We start from the raw sequence: 23,833 nt of genomic DNA, 5'->3' as shown, positions 1-23,833 counted from the left end.
ATCCTGACTAATGTCAGGGATCTTAATATGTTTTTTAAAAAGAAGTCCATCATTAGATGGGTGAAAAGAAAGTTTTGTGGTCTTTTTTTTTCCTTTTCCTTCTTTGCCTGTTTGCCTTTAACCTTAATTAACAAGCCCTTCAGCTTTGCCATGCCAACTCTGGATTGACTGCAGAAACTTCACAGATGCTTTGAGGACTTCTAGTTTAGGTCTGCAGAAAAAGAGGCTAGAGAATCCAAGCACTTGGGTGCAAGTTTGAGGCCAACTGAGGCTATGTAGCAAGTTCTAAGCCAGCTGTCTAGCAATACTCAGTCTCAAAAGGCCAAAGGAAGTCAGGCACCAATGGCTCACACCTGTAATCCTGGCTACTCTGGAGGCTGAGATCTAAGGATCAAGGTTTGAAGCTAGCCTGAGCAGAAAAGTCTATGAGACTCTTGTCTCCACTAAATTACCAAAAAAGCCAGAAGTGGAGCTGTGGCTCAGGTGGTAGAGCACTAACCTTAAGCAAAAGAAGCTCAGAGACAGCGCCTAAGTCCTGAGTTCAAGTCCCAAGACTGACACAAATAAAAAAGATCAAAGGAAGGGAAGGATGGACCGAGAGGCTCAGGAATGGCTGATCAGTAAAAGCTTGGTGACACCAATCGGTGAGCCCTTAGTGTGTACTAGGCACTGGGCTAGTGTCATGTTAGTCTCCCTGCTTGGTGTGTGAGGACGTTGAAACTGAGGGGTATGAAGACTGCCCAGCTGAGAGAACTGGTAACTGGCTTGTGAATGTAGCCTGCTAAAGGCCTGGTGTGGTTCTGGGCCTCTCCTGGGTACCACTAGAGTACAAATACTGACTGTTCCCATTCTGTTGAACAGAATAGGGCCTGTGAATTGGAGAGCCCCCACCTGCCTACCCCAGCCTGATATGTTTCCAGCAGTCTGGCCATGGACCCTATTCCAAGACTCCCACTCCCAGTGTTAAGGGAGGTCACTTTGAAGGTGACTCTTAGCTGGAAGTAGAGTCCCTTTAAGTCTTAGTACTTTGTGTCTAGACAGTACATGGATTGCTTGGTGAAGGATTATGCCCAGGGTTTGGGAAGACCATGTAAAAATGACCTAATTAGTTGACTCTCAGGAGTGATCTATTTCTGGCCAGTTAGTCATCCATGTTTAAGCTAGATCCACTTCTCTTAAGCTGCTCTGGGACTGTTTTTTGCAGTGGTCCCTTTGGCATGCCTTGGGCAAGAGTAAAGCAGCTCAAGTTGGTACCGGAGTCCTGCTCCCTCATCCTCTTAGAAATGAGTGTTTGCTCAGTCTTCAGACCAGGGGGAATTTGAGCCAATTCCAAATAGTATTCAGAGCTGCACAGGCTCAGCCTAAGCACAGGGAAATGTCTGCCTTCTTTTTGTCCACATCTGGCAGAGAGATGGAAACAAGGCCCTCAGGTAGTGAGGGCTGTGTTGCTCTCATCACCCAAGAGTCAGAGCTTGGGAACGGATGACCATGGATCTGAAGGGCTAGGAGATGTGGAAAGATAGGAGAGTGGTGACAGTGTCCTGGGACCGTGCAGACCTGTGGGCGATCTCCCACCCACCTCCAGCCCCGTGGAGTCCCCTCCCTGGGCACGCAGTCTGGCTCTTCCCACTTGTGTGTCTGCTCCAGCAGCTGTGGCTGGGTGCGGCTGCCAAATAAGCAAGTGGGACCGTAAGTGACAGGCTAAAATTAGGTGGATGGGTACCCCAGGCCTCCTTTCATTGGTTTTTTTCTAGCTTTCTAGACTGCCCATTGTGAGGAGGGGGTGTGAGGTGGGCCTCCTTCCTCCTGTGACTGGAGTTTGAGGAGCTACGGGTATTGAAGGCTCTGAGCTGGGTCTGTGTGCGCGTGCCGCTTCCTCCCCTGCAGGTTCTGACAGGAACAGCATGGATTCGGTGGATAGTGGGTGTGGGCTCAAGAAGTCTGACAGACTCCAAAATGCCCAGGCAGACTCCAACCCTAAGAAGGTAGACCTCATCATCTGGGAGATCGAGGTGCCAAAGGTAAGAAAACAGCAGCCCCGCAGGTCGGATTCTGCCGTGAGCTCAAACTTCCCTTGTACAGGGCTGTCAGACCTTTTTTTTTTTTTTTTTTTTGGCCAGTCGTAGGACTTGAATTCAGGGCCTGAGCACTGTCCCTGTGGTTCTTTTGTTCAAGGCTAGCACCACTTCTGGCGTTTTCTGTTTATGTGGTACTGAGGAATCAAACCCAGGACTTCATGCATACTAGACAAACATTCTACCACTAAGCCACATTCCCAGCCCCTGGGACTTTGAGGAGGGAGTAGAGTGGGCAGTGTGCATGAGAAGCCCCCAGTGAGCCAGGAACATGTGTGTGCATGTGTGCGTGCGTGTGTGTGAGAGAGAGACACTTTAGTGCAAAGGTGAGCTGGTGGTGGGTTCCTCCAGCTGCCTTCAAGAGCTTGTGGTCCTTGTCTTCTTCTAACTCACGGCCCTGCCCTGGTCATTTGTAAATGGCAAAAGCCAGACTGAGGGCTGGGCAGACGAACCCCCTGTGCCCCAGTCTAGCATGTTATAACTGAACCAAGCATAAACAGCTTTAGAGAACTCGAAAACCGTAGAAATACAACAAAGAAAATAAAAAGGCATTCTAATTCTACCCCTGAGAGTGACTGTAAAGACTTTTATTTCCTTCTCATCTTGGCATCCTGTGGTTTTTAAACAAAACTGAGATTGTGTTGTTTTGGTTAATAACTTTTAATTATTTAACGATTTTGCTCTGACGTTCTTCTTTGGAGATGTGATTTTGACTGTTGGTTGTGTATGTCCCTCTCACTGGTCTCCAGTTCCTAGCCCTTTGCTGTTCTAACTTAAAACCTTCATGGTTATCTCTGCAGCTTGAAAGGACTGGTAGTTTCTCCTAGGCCCTTTGGCTGTGGGCTGTGGGCTGTGGGCTGTGAGCTGTGGGAGAGACCTGGCTTGGCCTGAGATCTGGGTCAGGAAGGCTGTGCTGCCCCTGAGCTGCTGGCTTCTGTGGCGTTCCCTCCCTTGGTAGCCTTGTGAGGAGTCTTATCCTCAGTGGTTGCAGAGGTCACCCAAGCCAGGCTCTAGGTGAGGGGGTACTGAGTGCCTCCTACCCTGTGGGGCCAGGGTCACCTGGGATTGTTTCAGAGCTGGTGTTACATCACAGCTGTTTGGCTTTTCCTATCTGTTGTGAACTCTAGCTCACTGGGCACTTGTGTGCGCCTTGTGCTCCAGAGTCTCCAGCCTGCATTCCCTTGGCCGTGTTCATTTTCATGCCCGCCCCTTACCCTTGGGCACAAGTAGGCTTGGAGCAGTCATTGCTGGTGAAGCTGCTCAGGGTGTGTGTGGATGCAGAGCTGCTACCTTTGCAGCTTTTTCTAGTGTGGGCCTCATCGTGAGGATGGAATGGGAGGTGGGAGATAATGCGTTAGACTCCCCCATCCCGCTGCATCTCTCTGGGTAGTGAAGTTACTTGTTTTAGGGATCCTAAAACCTCAGTGCTAGCAAATGAATGCTGACACAGTAACAATATCGTTTGAGCTTGACCTTGTGGGAAGCAAAAGTAGGTCTTTGGGATGTGGGGATTGGTTTCCTATTAGACCTCTCGCTTTCTTTTCCCTCCTGGCAGCACTTGGTGGGCCGGCTGATTGGCAAGCAGGGCCGCTACGTGAGTTTTCTGAAGCAGACGTCTGGTGCGAAGATCTACATCTCCACACTGCCTTACACCCAGAACATCCAGATCTGCCATATCGAAGGTCAGTGCAGGGCTTTCACTTTCTTAGCTGAAAGGTAAGTATACAGAAGTGCAGAGGTCCAGATGGCCAGGCTCTGGACAGGTGGAGAGAATGCTGCATGTCTTCTCTATCTTAGGGTCAGCTCTCTGGCCTAGGTGCTGGGTCTCGATGCCTATCACCACGCAGAGTGAAGAGCCTACTGATAGAGGCAGGATGGCACTTTGTCACCTGCTGGCCTCTTGTGTTCAAAGTGTGGGTAGAATGGCAAAGTGTCGCTTTTAAAAGATAGGGGTTAGAGAATTTTGAAAGCCGTTTTGAAAGAGTAGCATTTCCATAAAGATGCTCTTGACCTCTGAAAGAGGGAGGTGTTTGGTGTGACTTTTTTCTTACCCTATCCTCATACTCGTAGGCTCCCAGCATCACGTGGACAAAGCTCTGAGCTTGATTGGAAAGAAGTTTAAGGAATTGAACCTCACCAATATCTATGCCCCTCCGTTGCCTTCCCTGGCGCTGCCTTCTTTACCAATCACATCCTGGGTGAGCATGCTCCCTGCGGTCAGGACTTCTATGCCCTTCCCCCAGCCCACCCCAGTGAACTCCCCAGACTGTGGACTAGGAAGGACATGAGCACATGACTGCCCCGGCCTTTTCGCCTCTAGGCTCCAGCAGTCAGTTCTCCCAGTGGGTGTTCTCTGGGGATAGGGTAACCTGCTAGCAAGAGGCCATGGCCTCTCAGTCCCCATGTGGGAGTACCAGGCCGCCTCTGCCACCAGACACATTTTCTCTTTGCTAGGCATTTGCCTAAAATGGATTCTAGTTAAGGCAGCATACCGGTTGTGGCCAGACTGGCGTGGGGCTCCTTGAAGCACTCGAGGGTTTGGATGAGTGCTGTCATGGGCCATTCTGGTCCTTTTCTGGTTGAGCTGGACTGAGCAGTGGTCCTGGTGAAGCATTTGCTTCCTCTTTCCAGTCCCTAGAATTGCTTACATTATAGTCTGGAAATAGTCTCTGACCCAGGAAACCTGGGAGTTTGGCAGGAAGAGGAGCGGACATCTCCAGGCCCCCTCCCTTCTCTGGCCAGGCCTCTCCTCACTAGGAGTAGCTGTTTGAGTTCTGCAGGCTAGGGACTGTCATACTGATGGGCTGCTTCAGGATACTTGTTTCCGTGGGTTCTGCTTAGAATGGTGGGCACTTCTGTTCTTTTCCACCAGACTTGGCTGTGGGATAAAAGGGGAAGAAGATCCTTTCCTCTTCTGTGGGCTGAACCCGAGTTGTATTTTACTCCTGAATTAGACTTTTATTCCAGGAGAGGCAAGGGCCCAGGAGGCCTGGCCCTTGATTCTCTTCTTAAATGGTTTGTAAATGGTGGTTTGTATATAGGTGGCTTCTTCGCCCAGTAGGACAGGAGAGGAGACCTCAGGTAGATCTGGGTGAGCAGGGTTGGGTGGACACATGGGGTTGGAGGAAGCTCTTTTTCCCTGGGGCTACCAGGCTCAAAAGTGGACTAGGCACCCTATTGTGCCCAGAGCCCTACTTTCTTCCTACAGTTTGACTTTGGAAAGACCATTACTTTAGAGACCAGGGGTGGCCTCTGCTAGGGCCTCTCACATAGGGCTAAGCCTGCTTACAGGCCAAGACCCAAAGTCAAATAAGTTGGGAGAAGGGTTGTTTGGGGAGCTAGCTGAGGGTTTGGGACGTGAAGGCAAGTACAAAGAGAATAGGACACCACCTCTGGCAGATCCTGAGTCTGCAGCTTGTTCTTCCTAAGGCAGATAAGCTGTCAGACCTTCTGCTAGGGTCAGCTATAGGTCCAGAGGGGCCTGAGGCTCTACCTACCTTGTTTTCAACAGCTACTCATTCCCCTGTTCGCCTTCCCTGGGTCTACAGACGCATCAAAAGTGAAAGAGCTCAGGGACAGCGTCCAGGCGCTCGGCTCAAGCCCCATGACTGACAAAGAACAATTTTTTTGTTTTGTTTTTGTTGCCAGTTCTGGGGCATGGACTCAGGGTCTGAGCACTGTCCCTGGCTTCTTTTTGCTCAAGGCTAGCACTCTGCCACTTGAGTCACAGCGCCACTTCTGGCCGTTTTCTGTATATGTGGTGCTGGGGAATCGAACCCATGTATACGAGGCAAGCACTTTACCACTAGGCCATATTCCCAGCCCAAGAAGAACAATTTTTTTAAAAAAGAAGCGGAAGGGGAGCTCTGGGGTCTGGACCCTGCCCAGGGGGCTCCAGGCCTTGTCCTATGGTGAGGCTGCCCCTAATGGCTGCTTGTGGTAGTGCAGCATAGCAGCCACTACTGTGGAAATAGTTCTTCTAGATTCTTTCAGAGACTTGCTCTGGTCCTCAGGGCTTTTCCCAAACCTGAGAAGAGAAAATCTGAAGCAGCATTGGTCACCTCTTCCCCTCTACAGCTCCTGCTCCCTGATGGCATCACTGTGGAGGTGATTGTGGTCAACCAGGTCAATGCTGGGCATCTGTTTGTACAGCAGCACACACACCCCACCTTCCACGCCTTGCGCAGTCTGGACCAGCAGATGTACCTCTGCTACTCTCAGCCTGGAATCCCCACCCTACCCACCCCCGTGGAAAGTAAGTGCTGTCCTGGAGTATGGGGGGGTTCGGGGGTCTCAGGGTTGAAGAGGAGAGTCTGGGCATGGTTTGGCTCTCAGTCTTGACCTAGGAGGAAACAGTTCTGGAATCCCTCCTGGACCAACATCCTTGAGTTCCTGCATTGCCTTAGAGTCCTGTTGGGTGGAGGTTCCTGGCTAGATAAAGCTAGTGTTTGTTGACTGAAAGCAATGGGATTGGAGTAGAGTCTTGATTCATGAGTTCAAATCCAAACCCTTCCTTTTTGTATCTTTTAAGTAGGTAACTTAACAGGTGACATTTAGGCTTGTGCACAAGGATGTAGAGGTGGCTCTACTGTGATATGTAAAATGCTTCATGTACATTTGTTTTTTAATAATGAAAGATCCTAAGTCCAACAAATCCATGTAGTGGGCTCGGTAATCTCTGCATGGCAGGCAAGAAAACCAAGCCTCTGAAATCAGGTGGCTTGCGCAGGTAGCCCCTAAGCAGGAGCGGGGAATAAACTTCTGACCCTGTTTTAGCTTTCCTCAGTGGGAAGTGAATGTCATAACATTTCTACAATCCACTAAAGACTGCTAACTTAAGGTCCTCTGAAGGCGAAAAGCTTTGAGGCTGTGTGAAACTTTTTTTTTCTCTTTCCCTATTTTGAATAGTAGAGATTTTTGCTCTCATCAGATCCTCAACTTAGCAGTAAAAAAACCAAAGCAGAGCCCAGGCTCCCTTAATGGTCAGGACTTGGTGGGTCAGCCCCGTATCCCTCTTCTAGCTGGCCGAGGAGCACCGCTGGGTAGACCTCACACCGTGGTTTCAACTGCCCCTGCTGCTCTGGGACGAGAGGGGGTGGCCCTGGGAGTGCTCACTTTTTGGTGGTCTGGGCATCTTGTACCTCCTGGGGTGGTGAACCTGGGAGTCCACTTGCAGCCAGGCCCCTATTTGAGGTGAGCAGACTGTAGGTGCTAGCTACCAAACTCTGCTACAGTTGCAGAGTCTCCATTCTTTCAGAGACTTCACCTTAAAGGCCAGGCAGGCCTCTGCCCTGTGTCCTCACCTTCATACTTTCTTTGGCTTGTTCCTGGGCCTCGGTACGTTGCAGAGGAATGGATCTGGTTGAATGCTTTTTGGCATGGATAGCTTTGAGGATTGCCATCTGCTCGGCTGGATTTCCTTTGGCCAAGTTTTCCAGGGTTCATCTTGGGTTTGAGGAGCTCATGGAGGCTGTAGGCCTCTGAATAATGTGGAGAGACGGTGACGGTACTGAAGGAGCCTCAGTGCCCTCTCCAGGGCCAGGTGGATCCACACAGTCTTCCTGCCTTACAGTCTCCGTCATCTGCGCTGCCCCTGGTGTGGACGGGGCCTGGTGGCGAGCTCAGGTGGTGGCCTCCTATGAGGAGACCAACGAGGTGGAGATTCGCTACGTGGACTACGGTGGATATAAAAGGGTGAAAGTAGATGTGCTCCGGCAAATCAGGCGAGTGAAGCCTCCCCAGAGGGCGCATGCCCTGCATGGTGTGCGGTGTGTGGCTTGGTGCTGCCAGGCCTGGGGCGAGGCTTTACCCCTCCTTCTTTGTGGTGGGTGTCCCCCATGCTGAGCAACAGGTAGATGTGAGTCCTGGGCTGTGGTGGGGTTCATCCTGTGAAATTGGTCTCTTTTTGCCTTCCTAGGTCGGATTTTGTGACCTTGCCATTCCAAGGAGCAGAGGTCCTTCTAGACAGCGTGATGCCCCTGTCAGGTAACCTGCAGGGCCTCTTGTGGGGTGGGCACTTGGCTGTGTTCTTCTCAACAGCCCTGTTCTCACCCCGGACTTGAGTGCTACTGTCATTTTCTGGTGAAGTAGGCCTTGGGCTGAGACCTGAGAACTTGCATTTCTCCCAAGTTCCCAGGTGCTGCCGGTGCTGCTGTGCTGTGGGCTGCCCTTTGGGGTCGGACCTCCAGCTGCCCCTTGGGGAACAGAGTCCCACACCAGAGAGGGCAGGCGTGAGGCCACAGCACCACTCAGCAAGTGCACAGCTCCTCAGGGCTGTTAGTTAGGGGTTTGCCAGCCCTCACCCATACATGGGTGGATAGAAGAGGCTTGGCACTGCTCAGCCTCTATTTTCCTTTCTGGAAAATGGGGATGGTGCCTGTCTTTTATAGTGCTGTGGAGAGTAGGTGGCTAGGTAGCAGCCACTTACTTAGCTGTAAGTGGTCATCTGCTTATCTGTCACTTTGCGAACCACAGTTCACAGGTTTTATCCCTTCAGACCAGATTCTTGCTAGGCTAAAGCAATTCAAATGAGAAACACTGGTCTGCTGGAGTCATGGCAGATATACCATAGGAAAGTTCTTTCTTCTGTTTTCCTTCCTTGCTCTTCCCCAACCTGTGCATTTCTATCAAAACAGTCTGTCCAGAGCCTCTGAAATTGATCCAGTCCTTTCCTTTTCCTCCCTCCCTTCCCTCCCTCCCTCCCTCCCTTTCCTCCCTCCCTCCCTCCCTTTCCTCCCTCCCTCCCTTTCCTCCCTCCCTTTCCTCCCTCCCTTCCCTCCCTCTTTCCCTTCCTCCCTCCCTCCCTCCCTCCCTCCCTTCCTCCCTTCCTCCCTTCCTGTTGGGGGACCTGAACTCAGAGCCTGGGCACTGTTCCCCAGCTCTTTTGCTCAAGGCTAGCACTCTACCCTTTGAACCATAGCTCCACTTCCAGTTTTGTGGTGGTTCATTGGAGATGAAGAGTCTTACAGACTTTCCTTCCTGTGCTAGCTTTGAACCATGATCCTCAGATCTCAGCCTCCTTAGTAGCTAGGATTACAGGCAAGGGCCACCAGTGCCTGGTGAATGCTTTCTTCATCAGACTTTCCCCCTACCTTCTCAAACTCCTGTCTCCCATGCTTATCACTCCCTGCCGTGGCCATATTATTGAATGCTACTGTTAGTAATCCAACCCAGCACAGTGCTGCTTGCTGCAAACCCAGCTTGCTGCCCTGCTCTCTCTAAGTGACTTCCCATATTGGTCTAACTGCCTAGATTTGAGTTCCACCTGCACCACTCTGAGAGCTGTTGGCCTTTGGTGATTGGCCAGTGCCTCCTCCTCCCCTATCAAACAGGCACAACACCTGTCCTCCAGGGTGTTGATTTGTACAGCATAGTTGCCCCCAAAACAGGTGGGGATGAGGATGGGGCGGGGGGTTCCATCCTGGCCGAAAGATCAGGGCAGCATGCAGCAGAGACTGTGTATATGGAGTTGTAGGGTGGCCTAAGGCCTCCCTCACCCACATGACTCTCCCAGTGCACTTTTCAAGTCTGGGGCATCTAAAGCAGCTTCCTTGGAATGCTGTGCGCATATGTACATGACAGGTATACTTTTGCCCTGGTGAACATCTAATTACTGCTTGTCCTTCTTCTAAAGATGACGACTATTTTTCACCTGAAGCGGATGCAGCTATGAGCGAGATGACAGGAAATACAGCACTGCTTGCCCAGGTATGTGATTGAGCTGGACACAGAGGGTCAGCAGAGCTTTGTGTCTCACTTAGTCAAGTATTTGGTTTCTTGGGACTGAACTTCTGTTGTGTGACTTACACTGGGATTTAACTCAGCCCCGTACTCGTAAGGCAGATGCTCTGCTCTTTGTGCCACATGCTTAGATCTTTCTGCTCTAGCGTATTTTCAAGATAGCTCTCATGCTTTTTTTTTTGGTTGGGACTGGCATCAGACCATGATCTTCCTACCTGTGTACCTGCCAGGTAGCTGGGGTTACTGGCATGAGCCTGGCTTATGCTACCACACCTGGCTTGTTTGTAGAGAGCCTTGTTAACTTTTTGCCCAAGATGGCCTTGAACTTTGATGCTTTCGATTTCTTCTCTGAATAACTGGCATTAAAGGTGTGAGCGACTGTCTGTCCGTAGGCGTTAGAGTGATTAGCAGACTTGAAAAAAGAAGTACACAAACCAGGCATGACCCACACCTGTCACCCATCATTTAGGAAGCTGTTAGGAGGATCCTGGCTTTGAGGCCAGTCTGGGGTAAGTAGTGAGATGCTGTCTCAAAAAAGAAAGTGCATGGTGTAGCTTTTTTTTGAAAAATAAAATTATTGTCAAGGTGATGAACAAAGGGGTTACAGTTACATACGTAAGGTAGTAAGTACCTTTCTTGTCATACTTGTTATGCCCTCCCTCTTTTTCTCCCTCCTTCTCTCTTCCCCCGTGGTGTAGCTTTTTTAAGATGTGCTTTCTACCTTCCCCTCCCTTAGGTGACAAGTTACAGTCCAACTGGCCTGCCCCTCATCCAGCTGTGGAGCGTGGTTGGAGATGAAGTGAGTCTGCCCATTTCCATCTGCGCTACTCACTGACAGGAGTGGGTAGATTGGGAGCCGGCCCTGGCATTGCTTCTTCCGAATTAATCAGAGGATGTGGCTGTAAAGCAGGGCCTGCAGGGGACACCGAGTGCCGTGACAAGGGGTAGCAGTATCCATTCAGTGGGTAGAGGCCAGGAATGCTTACGTCCTACACAGGCCTGGGCAGCCCCCCCCCCCCCCCCGCCCAACACAAGACTGTTCACCCCAGAGTGGCACTCAGGCCAAGGTGGAGAACCTTGTTCTGTACCTTCCAGAACCTTCTGTCAGTTTGATTTTCCTGTCCTCCCCATAGTATCAAAGCCTAGGTTTTTCAGTGTATTAACAAGTCTTTGCTCATGCTGAATGGCAGCAGTACATTGAAGTAGGAGTCAGGCCTGCCTGTACATCTGTGGCCTGACAGGTGCCGAGGGACTGGGGAGGGAGGAACCCTGCTGGCTTGGGAGACGGTCCCATGGTGTCACAAGCAAAGTTCTTAATGGAGCTTTTGGTTTTCTAGGTGGTGTTGATAAACCGGTCACTGGTGGAGCGAGGCCTTGCACAGTGGGTCGACAGCTACTACGCCAGCCTTTGACTCTGGCCCCCAAAGCCACTTCTTGAGTCTTTTTTTGCACTGTTGGAATTTGGCTTGGCACTCAAGACAAAAAATTTAACATCAGAGTAACAACAAACATTGTGTTTGTGAATCCTCTTTGTCCCCCGTTCTGTAGTCTGTTGGAGACGTGGCTCCTTCCAGAGGAGCTGTGGGTTCTCAGAGCCATAGGCTGGTGCTTCACGAGCCAACTGGTTTACCCTCAGTTCTAAACTCTTTCAAAAGAAGTGAAGGGAAGCCTGAGCCCCCTCCGTGCCCCCCATCCATACCCACACATAGTGGGGGGCAGACAAGTGGGGTGGGGGTGGGGACCAGCTTGGGTTTCTTTTGCTTCAGAGTCTTCCTTCAGGGCGCCAGACATGAACTGATTGGTATGGATCCCCTGTGCAGCTCCCAGAAATGAAATGATGGCGCTTAGCCCATTTTTTACATACTCCCTTGGGTCTGTAGGAACCCAGACTTTTTAATGCAGATGTAAATACAGAGCAGTTGTCACACCTGGCCCCCAGTCAGGGGAGGGGAATGATCACCTTGCCAAGCCTGGTTGTAATTTGTAACCATTTTCTATTTGTGCAAATTCTGTAAATAGATGTTTAAAAAATGTAATATTTTGTATAAGACACACTGGAGAACAAAGGGAACGCGAGGTTTTCCACACCACACACTTGGCTGGTAAGTGGGAGCTAATCCTGGAGCGGGGTGCCCTGCCTGGCGCTGCGGCCAGGGCCCACGGCTTCCTGCCTACCGCATGGGGACTGGGTGGGAGGGGCTCTCATTTGGGGAGTTTTTGCTGTACACATTTGTTTAAAAAAAAAAAAAGTAACTCATTGAATTACCTTACAGTGGTATCGTTTGATTCTTTTTTAGACTGGCTTCAGCATTGTGCAATTTAAGGATAAGTAACTTAAGTAACATGAACTTATATAAATCTTGAATTGTATTAACTAGAGCTTTGAGTCCATTTTTTTTCCAGTGGTGTACAAGATTGGAGGCGGGGGTGTAAAGAGGGTGGTTGTGTGTGATGGACTGGGGGGTCCGACTCTGCCTTCCAGCTCATGCGTGCGTGCATGCGTGTGTGTACTAGTACTGGGCTTGAGTGAGGGCAAGGCTCTATACTTTAGCTTTCTTGCTCAAAGTTAGTGCTCTAACTCTTGAGCTGCGGCACTACTTCCTGCTTTTGGCTGGTTAATTGGAATTGAGTCCCTCAGATTTAATCCTCAACCACAGCCTCCTGAGTTGCTAGGGTTAAGGCATGAGCCACCGGTGCCCAGCAGCCAAGTTCTTTGAAGACATTTTAGTCAGGAATTATTGGCCCTGTTCCTCTCCTTTTCCCACCAGGCGATGATGGCGGCAGTGGAGCTCCTCACAGCCTGACTGGAGTCTGGGGCTGTGGCCTCAAAGCCAGCTGTATGGTGTTGGTGCACTGGTAGACTCGTGGGGTGGTTTAGTTTGCTGTGGCGAGAAACGCACTGTGAAAGTAATGAGCAAGGTCACCTGAGCGCGCCCCCCCCCACCTCCCCCCCTTGCGGGACGAGAAAGACTTGAAAAGATTGGTTTGTTCTCCACTTGGTGTAGCCCAGGCTGCCTTGAATTCAGGATAATTATCCTCCTGCTGCCGCTGCCACCTGAGTACTAGCATTGCAGGCATGCGCATCTGTATCTGATAAGCCCAGTGCTTTTGAGTAAGGAAGCAGCTATTGAAGGTTGTTCGTTCGTATGGGTATAGTAGAGATGGATGGGGTTGTCCAGTCTGGCCCTGTCCAGTGTGGAGCCACGGCAACCTGTGGCTCCAAGCTCCTGAAACATAGGTAGTCTTAGCAGGTAGCTGGAAGTATGAAGTGCACACACCAGGTTTAAATGGCTTAGAATGAAAATTATGTAAACTGTTAAGGAATTGGCTCAGTGGACGAGCACTTGCCCAGCAAGGGCAAGGTCCCAGGGTGCAGTCCTCAGCTCTGAAAACAAAACAGAAAAAAAGTTCTAGTCCAGAACCTGAACTAGAATTTTATTTAAAAACAAAACAACAACAAAAAACGCTGGGTACTGGCGATTCATGTCTGTAATCCTAACTACTCAAGGAGGTTGAGATCTAAGGATCGCAGTTCAAAGCCAGCCAGGGCAGAAAAGCCCATGAGACTTTAAACACAAGTTAACCACCAGAAAACTGGAAGTGGCACTGCAGCACAGTGGTAGAGAACTAGCTTGAGCAAAAGAGCTCAGGGGCAGTGCTCAGACCCTGAGTTCAAGCCCCATAACTGACTTTAAAAATTATATAACCATAGCTAGTAGTTTTTAAATGTCTTGTTATGTGCTGAAATTATATTGGGTTAAATAGACTATCAGTAAAATTAAAATTTCCCCCACTAAAATTAATTTCCTGTATGACTTTTGATCTTTTATTCAGGCTTTAGCACTGATCTTTGAAGCAAACTCAGATTTTTTCCCCTTTTGGGGGGGGGTGGTGTCTAATACAGGGCTTGAACTCAGGGTCTTCTTTTCACTCTGCTTGCTTACCTTCAGCCTCTGCTGGTTATTTTGAACAGGGAGAAATCCTTGCTTCAAACTGTGATCCTTGGGGCTGGGAATATGGCCTAGTGGTAAAGTGCTCACCTGGTATACATGAAGCCCTTGGTTCGATTCCTCAGCACCACATATATAGAAAAAGCCAGAAGTGGTGCTGTGGTTCAAGTGGCAGAGTGCTAGCCTTGAGCAAAAAGAAGCCAGGGACAGTGCTCAGGCCCTGAGTCCAAGCCCCAGGACTGGTTAAACAAACAAACAAAAAAATACTGTGATTCTTCAGATCCTGAGTATCTGGGATTACAGGCGTGAGCCATCAGTGCCTCACAGACCCAGATTTGCTTTTCTGGCCAGATCCTTTGTGACACTGTTCATAGACTTTGTTTTTCTTCTAGATCAGCAGATGAGAAACATTTGTCTTTCACTCAGATGCTACAAGCATCTCCTTTATTCATGTTTTCAAAAATTTAATCTTTCAGGACTGGGAATGTGGCTTAGCAATAGAGTTGTTGCCTAGCATGCATGAAGCCCTGGGTTCAATTCCTCAGCACCACATAAATTACAGAAAAAGCTAGAAGTGGCGCTATGGCTCAAGTGGTAGAGTGCTAGCCTTGAGGGGGAAAAAAAGCCAGAAACAGTGCCCAGGCCCTGAGTCGAAGCCCCAGGACTGCCCCCCCCCCCCAAAAAAAAATTAATCTTTCACTTAAAATCAGTCTCTCCTGCCATTCAAGTTTCAAATCTTCCCTGTGAGTAGCCTTACTGGAACATATGGTGCAGCACGAGATGTCTTCAAGCTACAGAGCAGTACAGTGGTTGATAGTATTACTCCCAGAGCTGGGAGCTGTGGCTGGCACCTGCAGTCTCTGCTACCAGGGAATCTGGAGGTAGGATGATCTTCATCCAAGGCCACCCAGGCAAAAGTGCTGAGCCCTATCCAAAAACTGAACACAGGAGAACTGGAGTAGACTCCGCTGCTCCCAAAAAGAAAGAAAGGTGCTTTGCCTATGAGGACAGCCTGGCCTGATGTCTTCTCTGCTCCAACTGCAGACCACTTTCTAAGTTAGCATCATTTGGTGTGGGACTAGCTGCCCCTCTGGGGTCCCTGCCTCCCCAGCTCTTGAGGGCTGAATATCACCTGTGGAAGGTCCTGGCACCCAGCATACATGGCTTCCTTGTGACTGACCCAGTGATGGTTCAAAGCAATGTCAGTGCTCTTCTTTTTTTGTTTTTTTGGCCAGTCCTGGGCCTTGGACTCAGGGCCTGAGCACCATCCCTGGCTTCTTCCCGCTCAAGACTAGCACTCTGCCACCTGAGCCACAGTGCCCCTTCTGGCTGTTTTCCATATATGTGGTGCTGGGGAATTGAACCGAGAGCTTCATGTGTAGGAGGCAAGCACTCTTGCCACTAGGCCATATTCCCAGCCCAGTCGGTGCTCTTCTGATGGCATAGATTCTAACAAGTGGCATAACTGCACGAGTAACAAGAGCCCCAGAGCCCAGCCCCCGCTAGGATCACCCCAAACTTGAGCATCCTGTGGCTAGCCTTATGCTGTTCCTCTTCATCCTGTCCCAGGTGGAGGCCCAGTCTCCCTAGCTCTTCCATGAGTTTCCAGGTCCCACGAAGCTACCCCCTGGACAGCCCACCAGTCATTCAGAGGCATCCAAAATGAACGGCCCGGGGGACTTCATATCAAAAGCAACAAAATGTCTAGCAAAACATCCATCACCTTTGCAGAACCCTGGGACATGAACCAAAACCCACAGCCCTCTGAGAAGCATTTCTCCATTCCCCATACTCTGGATGGATTTTCCTCCTAAGGATGAGCCCCACCCCTCTGCCTCCTGTCACCGAGTCCTGCACACATCACCTTAGGATCTTGCCTCTGTCACCCCATGCATCTCACAAAAGCCCTTCAGTAAATGGTCACGACTGCTCTGACTCGACTCTACCTCCCACCCCGCCTCCATTCTCCACTTAACACCTTCAACACTGCAGTCCTTCAAGTTGTCCGGAGTGCTGCTGCTCTCCTGTAAATGCCACCAGTCTGCCGTCTATGCCAGCAACTCAGCCAGAACACCCATGGCGGCCAACTGTGGCTAAGAGAGCCCGGGAGCGGGCTGAGGTCTGGCCTGCACGGAGCTGTGCTAATGCGAGCACTGTGAGCTGGGCTTGGAATGCATGGCTTTTCACCACTGGTTAACCACACAGGTGAGAACCAGGCTGAGAGGGACCTTGGATCCCCTCCTCTTCAGTATGTAAATCTCCCTCTTCTCTCCGCTGGCTGAGTTCCAGCCCCAGCCTGTCATCCCCACAAGTAGCCTAGCTCAGGCTGCTTCCTGTCGGCTTGCTTCTGGGCTGCCATGTGCACCTAGATCACTCATGGCCGCCCTACTTCAAGCTATTAACAGGGTTGATGGGAGGCTAGTGGCATAAGGCATGTAAGCACTGAGCATGGCCGACACCTCAAATGCGCTGACTCAGCGTGTGATGCCTTCATACACAGCACCAGCAGCTTTGCCCCACCCAGCACTGCACATTGAGCACTAGAAATTTGGTCCAAATTGACATGTTTTGGAAGTGTAAAATAGACACTATAAGAAAAACCAGCTAGGGGCTGGGAATATGGCCTAGTGGCAAGAGTGCTTGCCTCGTATACATGAAGCCCTGGGTTCAATTCCACAGCACCACATATATAGAGAAGGCCAGAGGTGGCACTGTGGCTCAAGTGGTAGAGTGCTGGCCTTGAGCAGAAAGAAGCTAGGGACAGTGCTCAAGGCCCTGAGTCCAAGCCCCAGGACTGGCAAAAAAAAGAACAACAACAAAAAAAAAAGAACCAGCTATCCAGCCACTTGGGGCCCATGCCTGTTGTCCTAGCTACTCAGGAGGCTGAGATCTGAGGATTACGGTTTGAAGCCAGCCTGGGCAGGAAAGTCAATGAAACTCATATCCAATTAACCAGAAAGCCGAAAGTGGCACTGGGGCTCAAGTGGTAGAGAGCTAGCCTTGAGCTGAAGAGCTCAGGGACAGTTCCCAGGCCCAGAGTTGAAGCCCCATAAACAGCAAAACAAAAAAAAAGTTGGGCATGGTGATGCCTGCCTGTAAGTACAGAGGTAAAGGAGGATTGTGAGTTTGAGGCAAGCGTGGGTAAAGTTAGACCCTCTGAAGAGCAGACGCAATAGGGTTGGGGGTATAGATTAAGTAGTGTACATGCCTGTCTTATATGTGTGATAACCTGGGTTCAAAAAGAATGATTACAAAATGGTCTTGAACAAGCCGAATGCTTCGTGGCATTAATGCCAGCCTACTCAGGAGGCTGAAGTTTGTGGATTGAAGCCAGCCTGGGCAGAAACACCTATGAGATTCTTCAATAACCCAGCAAAAAGACGAAAATGTGTGGTTCAGGCATTCGAGCAGCAAGCCTTGAGTGGAAAATACCACATGAGCACAAGGTTCAGAGATTCAAGCCCCAGTTCAAGCACTCAAGTTCTTTTTTTTTTTTTTTTTTCGGCCAGTCCTGGGCTTGGACTCAGGGCCTGAGCACTGTCCCTGGCTTCTTTTTGCTCAAGGCTAGCACTCTGCCACTTGAGTCACAGTGCCACTTCTGGCCGTTTTCCATATACGTGGTGCTGGGGAATCGAACCCAGGACTTAATGTATAAGAAGCACTCTTGCCACCAGGCCATATTCCCAGCCCCACTCAAAAGTCTTGAACAGCCAGGTGGCTGGTGGCTCACGCCTGTAATCCTAGCTACTCAGAAGGCTGAGATCTGAGGATTATGGTTTGAAGCCAGCCGGGGCAGAGAAGTCTCTTATCTCCAATTAGCCACTGAAAAACTTGAAGTGGCACTGTGGCTCTAAGTGGTAGGGTGCTAGCCTTGAGCAGAAGAGCTCGGGGACAGCGCCCAGGCCCTGAGTTCAAGCCACACAACACCCCCCCCCAAAAAAAAATGTCTTTAACAGGGGGTTACATAGAATACATATTATGTCTTTTTTCTTTTTTTTTTTTTTTTTGGTTGGGTTTGTTGTTGTTGTTGCCAGTCCTGGGGCTTGAACTCAGGGCCTGAGCACTGTCCCTGGCTTCTTTTTGCTCAAGGCTAGCACTCTGCCTCTTGAGCCACAGCGCCACTTCTGACCATTTTCTGTATATGTGGTGCTGGGGAATTGAACCCAGGGCTTCATGTATACGAGGCAAGCACTCTTGCCACTAGGCCATATCCCAGCCCCGGGTTTTTTTTTTTTTTTAACTTTTTTTTTTTGTCTTTTCTTTTTTGGTACTGGGGATCGAACCCAGGACATTGCACTTGCTAGGCAAGCACTTTGCCACTGAGCTACATCCCAGCCCTATGTCTTTTTTCTTAACTTTGTATTTTGTGGTATTGGAGTTTGAACTTGGTGCCTCATGATTCCTAAGTATGCGTTCTACCACTTGAGCCACTCTACCAGCCCCCTGGTCTGTTATTTTCCAGGTGGGGTCTTACTTTATGCTCCACCAGCTTGGGCTTTGATCGTTTTTTCCTTTGTCCTTGAGATGACAGATATGCACCAGTGTGCCAAGCCATTGGTTGAAATGAGGTCTGGAACTTTTCTGCCCCCACTAGCCTTGATTTTCTCCATCTCCACTTACCAAGTAGCTAGGATTACAGATGTGAGCCATTACTCCTGATCCTAGTCCCTCCCTCCCTCCCTCCCTCCCTCCCTCCCTCCCTCCCTCCCTTCCTTCCTTCCTTCCTTCCTTCCTTCCTTCCTTCCTTCCTTCCTTCCTTCCTTCCTTCCTTCTTTCCTTTTTTTTGGTGCTGGCTGGTGGCCTGGGTGCTGTCCCTGAGCCTTTTTGTTCAAAGCTGATGCTCTGCCACTTGAGCCACAGCTCCACTTGCAGCTTCTTAGTAGTTAATTTGGAGATAAGAGTCTCACAGGCTTTTCTGTCCAGGATGGCTTTTTTTTCTTTTTTTAATTTATTTATTAATTAAACAAAAGTTTTTGACAAGGTGTCCAGGATTGCTTTGAACCATGATCCTGAGGTCATGATCCTGAGGTTTCAGCCTTTTGACTAGCTAGGATTAGAGGCATGAGGCATTGGTGCCTGGTCCTAGTCCCATTCTTAACAATTTAAGATTCTGTGGGCCTGGGTTAGGAGCTGGCCACCTGCAATGTTGTTTGAAGGAAGGAGACCAACAGTGATCCCCTGCCTGAACTATCCAACAAACAGTCCGAGCTGTGTGTGTGATCATAGAGTGTCAAAAGCATGGCTGTTCACACCTTTAATCCTAGCTACATTAGCAACAAAACCTAATACGAGTCCAAGGTCCAAGGCAAAGATATAAGACTTTATCTTTAAAAATTAGTAAATCGAAAAGGGCTGGGGACATGTCAAGACTTGCTGCATGACAAATGCAAAGACCTGAGTCCACATGGAACTTGTCCCCTCTCCCTAGAACAAGAGCTTAAGCAGAGATCATGAAAGTGAAGGTGTTCTGTGCCAGCCCGCAAGTGTTGGGAGGCCAGTACACAATGCAGATTGCATCTGTGGTTATTGACCACTAGATGGCACTATAGTACAGGCTAAATCTCCCTACCACCTGAGGCCAGCCTGGCTCCCAAGTGTGGCCTCTTTATTAGAACTTGCTAGAAATGCAAAGTCTCAGACTTTACTCGGGACGTAGCGAGTTGGAAATGGGTTTCAGTATGCCATGGAGGTGGCTCTGGTGCACACTTTGAGGATCGTTGCCCTAGGGGAAGCCTGGGGAAGATAAGCAAGAGCTGCAGTGCTTCCTGGGGCGGGGTGAGGGTGGAGTGGCGCAGGGAAACCTGGGTGAGGGCAGATGAAGGACAAAGGTACAGGAATAACTACTTCCACCAAGCTTTTCCAAAATAGACAGCAGCAGTTCCCCATCTAGAGACTAGGTGGCAGTCTTGTGTTTTGCAGGCCCAAATTTGTCAGCTAGATGGAAGGAAATGGGGGCCACTCTAGGGGCCCCAGTGGCCCCCACTTTAGGTGAAAGCTGTTGGAACGGGAGCTGGGACACAGGCCGGCTGAGTCTCAGGGCTTCCCTGGGTCAGCACAAGCCCCCGGGTGCTGGTTGAGGGCAGGCTGCTGAAATTCCTCCAGCCCACCACTGTGTTAATGGACTGAACGTGGGCTACCCTCCCGAGACAGTTTGTGTAAGTGGATGCTAAGAAATCAAAAAGCTGGAGACTAGGTGGGGAAAAAATCACTAGTGAATTAAAACCTTATTTTTATCATTTCAATCCCATCTGTCCCCTAAGGGGATTCCAGTACCAGAATTAATTCTTTTTTTTTTTTTTGACACCAAACTTTCTTTGCAGGTAGCTATACTGAGGCTTCAAAGGGACAGTGTATCATGCAAATAATTTTTTTCAGCTCTCACGTGCACCGTTTTGTTTGATTTATCTTTGATGTCACAAACAAAATGGAAAAGTTAGCTCTTTAAAAATGAGCAGAGCTGGCTGAATAAATAAATAATCTTCTCTTGGCCGGAACCTACCAGTGCCTCCTTAACTGCTCATCGATTCTTTAATTCTCTGCACTTTAACATCCACGGAAATTAAGAGGCCACAGACCATGGAGATGTCTTTTGTTAAACACAGAAAAGAAATCAGGTTTTCAGAAGTTGTAGTTCTGGGGCTTTGACCTCGTCTGCAAAGGCAGGAGGCCAAGTTGCCTAAGGATGAAAGCCAGGTGCTCCAAATAGACCTGGGACTTGAACCCAGGGTCTTGACTATCCTGAGCTTTATGCGCTCGTGGCTAGGGCTTTACCAGTTGAGCCACAGCTCTGCTTTCAGCTTTTTGGTAGTGTATTGGAGATAGTCTCATGGACTGTCCTGCCTGGGTTGGCTTCAACCCTGGATCCTCAGATCTCAGCCTCATGAGTAGCTAGGATCACAGGCATGAGCAGCTCTGGATAGATTCTTGAGGTACCCGCCCCTTGGTTGTCCAGTCATGTGTGCGTATGGCATGTCCACCAGCTGAGATCCTTGCTAATGGATGTACCCCGTTAGGCAGGAGCTTTCTTTTCTCACATTTCTGGACTGGATCCAGAGACCAACTCTTCTTCCCGAAAGAGAACTTCCCAGTGTCCCTAAAACGCTCCTTGGAGCCTTCCACTAAGGACTTGCTTCCAGTCCTTTCCACGTGAGGAAAGTTCTGTGCCCTCCTCTGGCCCTCTGCACGAGCTATCCCCTCTGTGTTTCTCCCTGAGTGACAGTACTCTGGCTCCCGAGCATGCCCAGTGCTCTGCTGCTGCCACATCAGCAGCTAGCCTGGTACAGCCTCTGCCAGCCGGGCCCGAGCACTCTGTAACCCCAGTGTGGGACGCAGCACCCAGGGGTCACGGGCCACGTTTGGGCAAATGAATAAGCCATTGTGCACACTGGTTGCCAGCAGCTCCTCTGCATGGACTCGGGATGGTGAACCTTCCCACAGGACATTCTGTGACTTCCTGTCCAGCATGCCAGCATTTCACCCCCACCCCACCCCCGGTCTGGAAACTCTTTTCCATTCCCCTGACCCCCCACTTTGCTTTCCCCTAATGTCTGTAGTTAGGACTCCTAACCAAGTCGGAATGTCCTTTTATTCCATCTGGGACTGATTGGGGGTGGGGTGAGGGAGCTTTAGCCAGGTGGTGCCATTTTAGTTGCTGGTATAGCCAGGTCTGGCAGGACAGGCGTGAGGGAATAAGGAGAAAACTCCCGTCCTCTGGGCCTCAGGTCTCCTGATCACATTTCTATGTTACTAGGACTGAAACGTGTGCTGGCAAACTGGCTATGCCAGTTAGGAGCTGTGGGATCTGGGAGATGTTCCTTCACCTCTCAGGCCTCCGAGGACCATGTGGAGACAGGGCCACTGACAGCTCATCTCCCAGGACTTAAACATGAAGCCCCTGGCGACCAGGAGGCATTTGATGACATGTTTTGCTTGCTTTGCTTTGCTCTGCTTGCTTAGTTTTGTGACAGGGTCTCACTGTAGTGTAGGCTGTCCTTGAACTCATGATCTTTCTGCCTCAGCCTCCTGAGGGCTGTGATTTCAGTTGTAAACCACCATGCTGGATCATTTTTTTTTCTATCAGTCATGGGGCTTGAACTCAGGGCCTGGGCACTGAACTTTATCTTCCTAAGGCTAGTGAACCACAGTTGGAGATATGACTTTCCTGCCCGGGCTGGCTTTCAACCATGATCCTCAGATCTCAGCCTCCTGAGTAGCTAGGGTTACAGGTGTGAGCCACCGGCATCCAGCTTGCCTGATCAATATTTTGTTCACTATTTCTGTCTTTTAGTGCTGCCAGGGCCAGGTGGGGGAGGGATGGGTGTCGGGGGTGGGTGGGAATAAGACCGGTCAAATGCTTCTCTGTAGAAGACTGTCATATGAGGCCTCATCCATTTGTGTCTGTGGGTGGGACAACCCTCTTTCTCTGAGTCTAGAAGGCCCCCTTATTTCCTCCATGTTGGAGACTGCCAGTCCCTTTTACCTGCCCCTGGGGACCCCCTGTGACCTCTCCTTGGCTATCATTAGGGCTCCAGGTGAAACCATGCTCCGAACACCTGTGGCCAGGTCAGCCTTTCCACAGCTGCTGGGCTGGAAGGAGACACTGGGATTGTGGGTCCAGGCTGCCTTGGGGACCCCCCCCCCCACCCTGCCTTTTCCTCTCAGCCCCAGCCCCTTCCTTGCTTACCCTTCCTTCTGTTTTACCAAGTCAGCCTCTCGCCTGCCCGTCTCCACCACTGTCAACATCCCCGCTTCTGGGGCTCTCGCCACCGAGCGCCTGGACCTCCCTTTTCTCTCTGGCAATTACAATTCCTTCCCTAGCTCACGTGGAAGCCTTTGTTCTTCTCCCTGAACGTTCAAGTTAATTTCTGCCGCGTGTTTATTCAGCCTTTGTGCTGGCTGGCTTGCCACTTAGTCAGGAAACGCAGAGCGCTGGGGACTCAGAGCAACAGTTTAGGACAGGAAAGACAGACACTTCAGAAGAGGAGAGGGAGGTGAGGCAGGAATCCTGAGGGCCCCCGGGATCCGGATCGTGAGCAGCTGGTGGAGGGGGAGCATGGGGTGGCCTTTGCTGCCAGGCTGAGTTTCCAGTCAGTTGCTTCCAGGGGTGTGTGCAAGCAGCACATGGAGACACAGTGGCTTTCTAGCAGCCGTTTGCTCACTCTGGCTGGCCTTTTGTTTGGGAGTTTGGGGGAAGGTTCTAGGCAAGTGGAGCTGCTCTGCTCTGGAAGAGATGAATCTGGGGTCTGCACACAGGGGGTTCCCTGGGGAGGAGCAAGTAGGAGCGAGGGGGCTGGAAAGGGAGCTGGGGAGGGGAAAGGTTGCGATGGGAGGGTGGGTAAGAAAAGCCCCTGGACTAGGCAGTCCAGGGCGTACCGTGCCATTGTCAGCTGTTTGCCAGGAGATGCCATAGAAACGACCCTGAATTGTCCATGATTCAGCCTTTGGCTTAGGCTTGGGGTGTTAGGAAGAGCCATCACCTTGCTTTTAAGCTAATGCCAGACAGAGAGAAAGCTCCAGCCTGGAGTTGCAGGGCAGGAGAGATGTTGGGTATTTGGAAGTTCAGCCTGCTAGGAGGATGGGGCATCTGGGGAGTGCTTTCAGTGGGGGTGGGGTTCATTGACGTTACTGACCTCGTGGGACCAGAACACCTGGGTATTACGCACAAGCGCACACTGTAATATATTCATGTTTTAGACATATGAGAACAAAATATCCGAGTGCCAGTGGGTCATGCCTGTAATCCTAGCTACTCAGAAGATGCTAAGACCTGAGGATTGTGGTTTGAAGCCAAGGCAAGAAAGTTCATGAGACTCTTATCTCTAATTAACTACGGAAAAAGCCAGACGTGGAGCTGTGGCTCAAGTAGTAGAGCACCAGCCTTGGGCAAAACAGGTCAGGCACTATGTTCAAGCCCTAGGAGAGGCACCAAAAACAAACAAACCAACCCCCCCAAATCCAAAATAAGTAAATAAAGTGAAATAGCATATGACACACAATATGGAAATGTACAGGTGTCTAAAATGATATGCAAGAAAAAAATATAATGATTGTATTTATGTAACATAAAAT

The 23,833-nt window shown here is 50.1% G+C and overlaps 1 protein-coding gene and 1 long non-coding RNA gene across 2 annotated transcripts in view; one reads left to right on the top strand and one right to left on the bottom strand.

Moving 5' to 3' along the window:
* Akap1 (A-kinase anchoring protein 1) overlaps positions 1-12,194 on the top strand; it is a 35,302-nt gene extending 23,108 nt beyond the window's left edge. The window contains exons 3-11 of the mRNA XM_048365213.1: positions 1,888-2,021; positions 3,631-3,757; positions 4,146-4,273; positions 6,153-6,330; positions 7,648-7,798; positions 7,993-8,060; positions 9,709-9,782; positions 10,552-10,614; positions 11,153-12,194. Of these exons, the coding sequence (XP_048221170.1) occupies positions 1,888-2,021; positions 3,631-3,757; positions 4,146-4,273; positions 6,153-6,330; positions 7,648-7,798; positions 7,993-8,060; positions 9,709-9,782; positions 10,552-10,614; positions 11,153-11,227 (998 nt within the window). The 3' untranslated portion in view covers positions 11,228-12,194. The remainder of the gene's footprint in view (positions 1-1,887; positions 2,022-3,630; positions 3,758-4,145; positions 4,274-6,152; positions 6,331-7,647; positions 7,799-7,992; positions 8,061-9,708; positions 9,783-10,551; positions 10,615-11,152) is intronic.
* Positions 2,454-22,909, bottom strand: LOC125365252. Its single transcript, XR_007213677.1, has 3 exons — positions 22,896-22,909; positions 4,445-4,447; positions 2,454-2,827 (listed from the first exon to the last, which is right to left on the bottom strand). It is a non-coding gene; the product is annotated as an uncharacterized LOC125365252 (long non-coding RNA).
* Positions 22,910-23,833: the final 924 nt, after the last annotated feature.

The sequence above is a fragment of the Perognathus longimembris genome, chromosome 17 (assembly GCF_023159225.1).
Source record: "Perognathus longimembris pacificus isolate PPM17 chromosome 17, ASM2315922v1, whole genome shotgun sequence".
Lineage (NCBI taxonomy): Eukaryota > Metazoa > Chordata > Mammalia > Rodentia > Heteromyidae > Perognathus > Perognathus longimembris.
The sequence above is the reverse complement of the archived record's forward strand: the minus strand, read 5'-3'. Positions and strand labels throughout refer to the sequence as shown.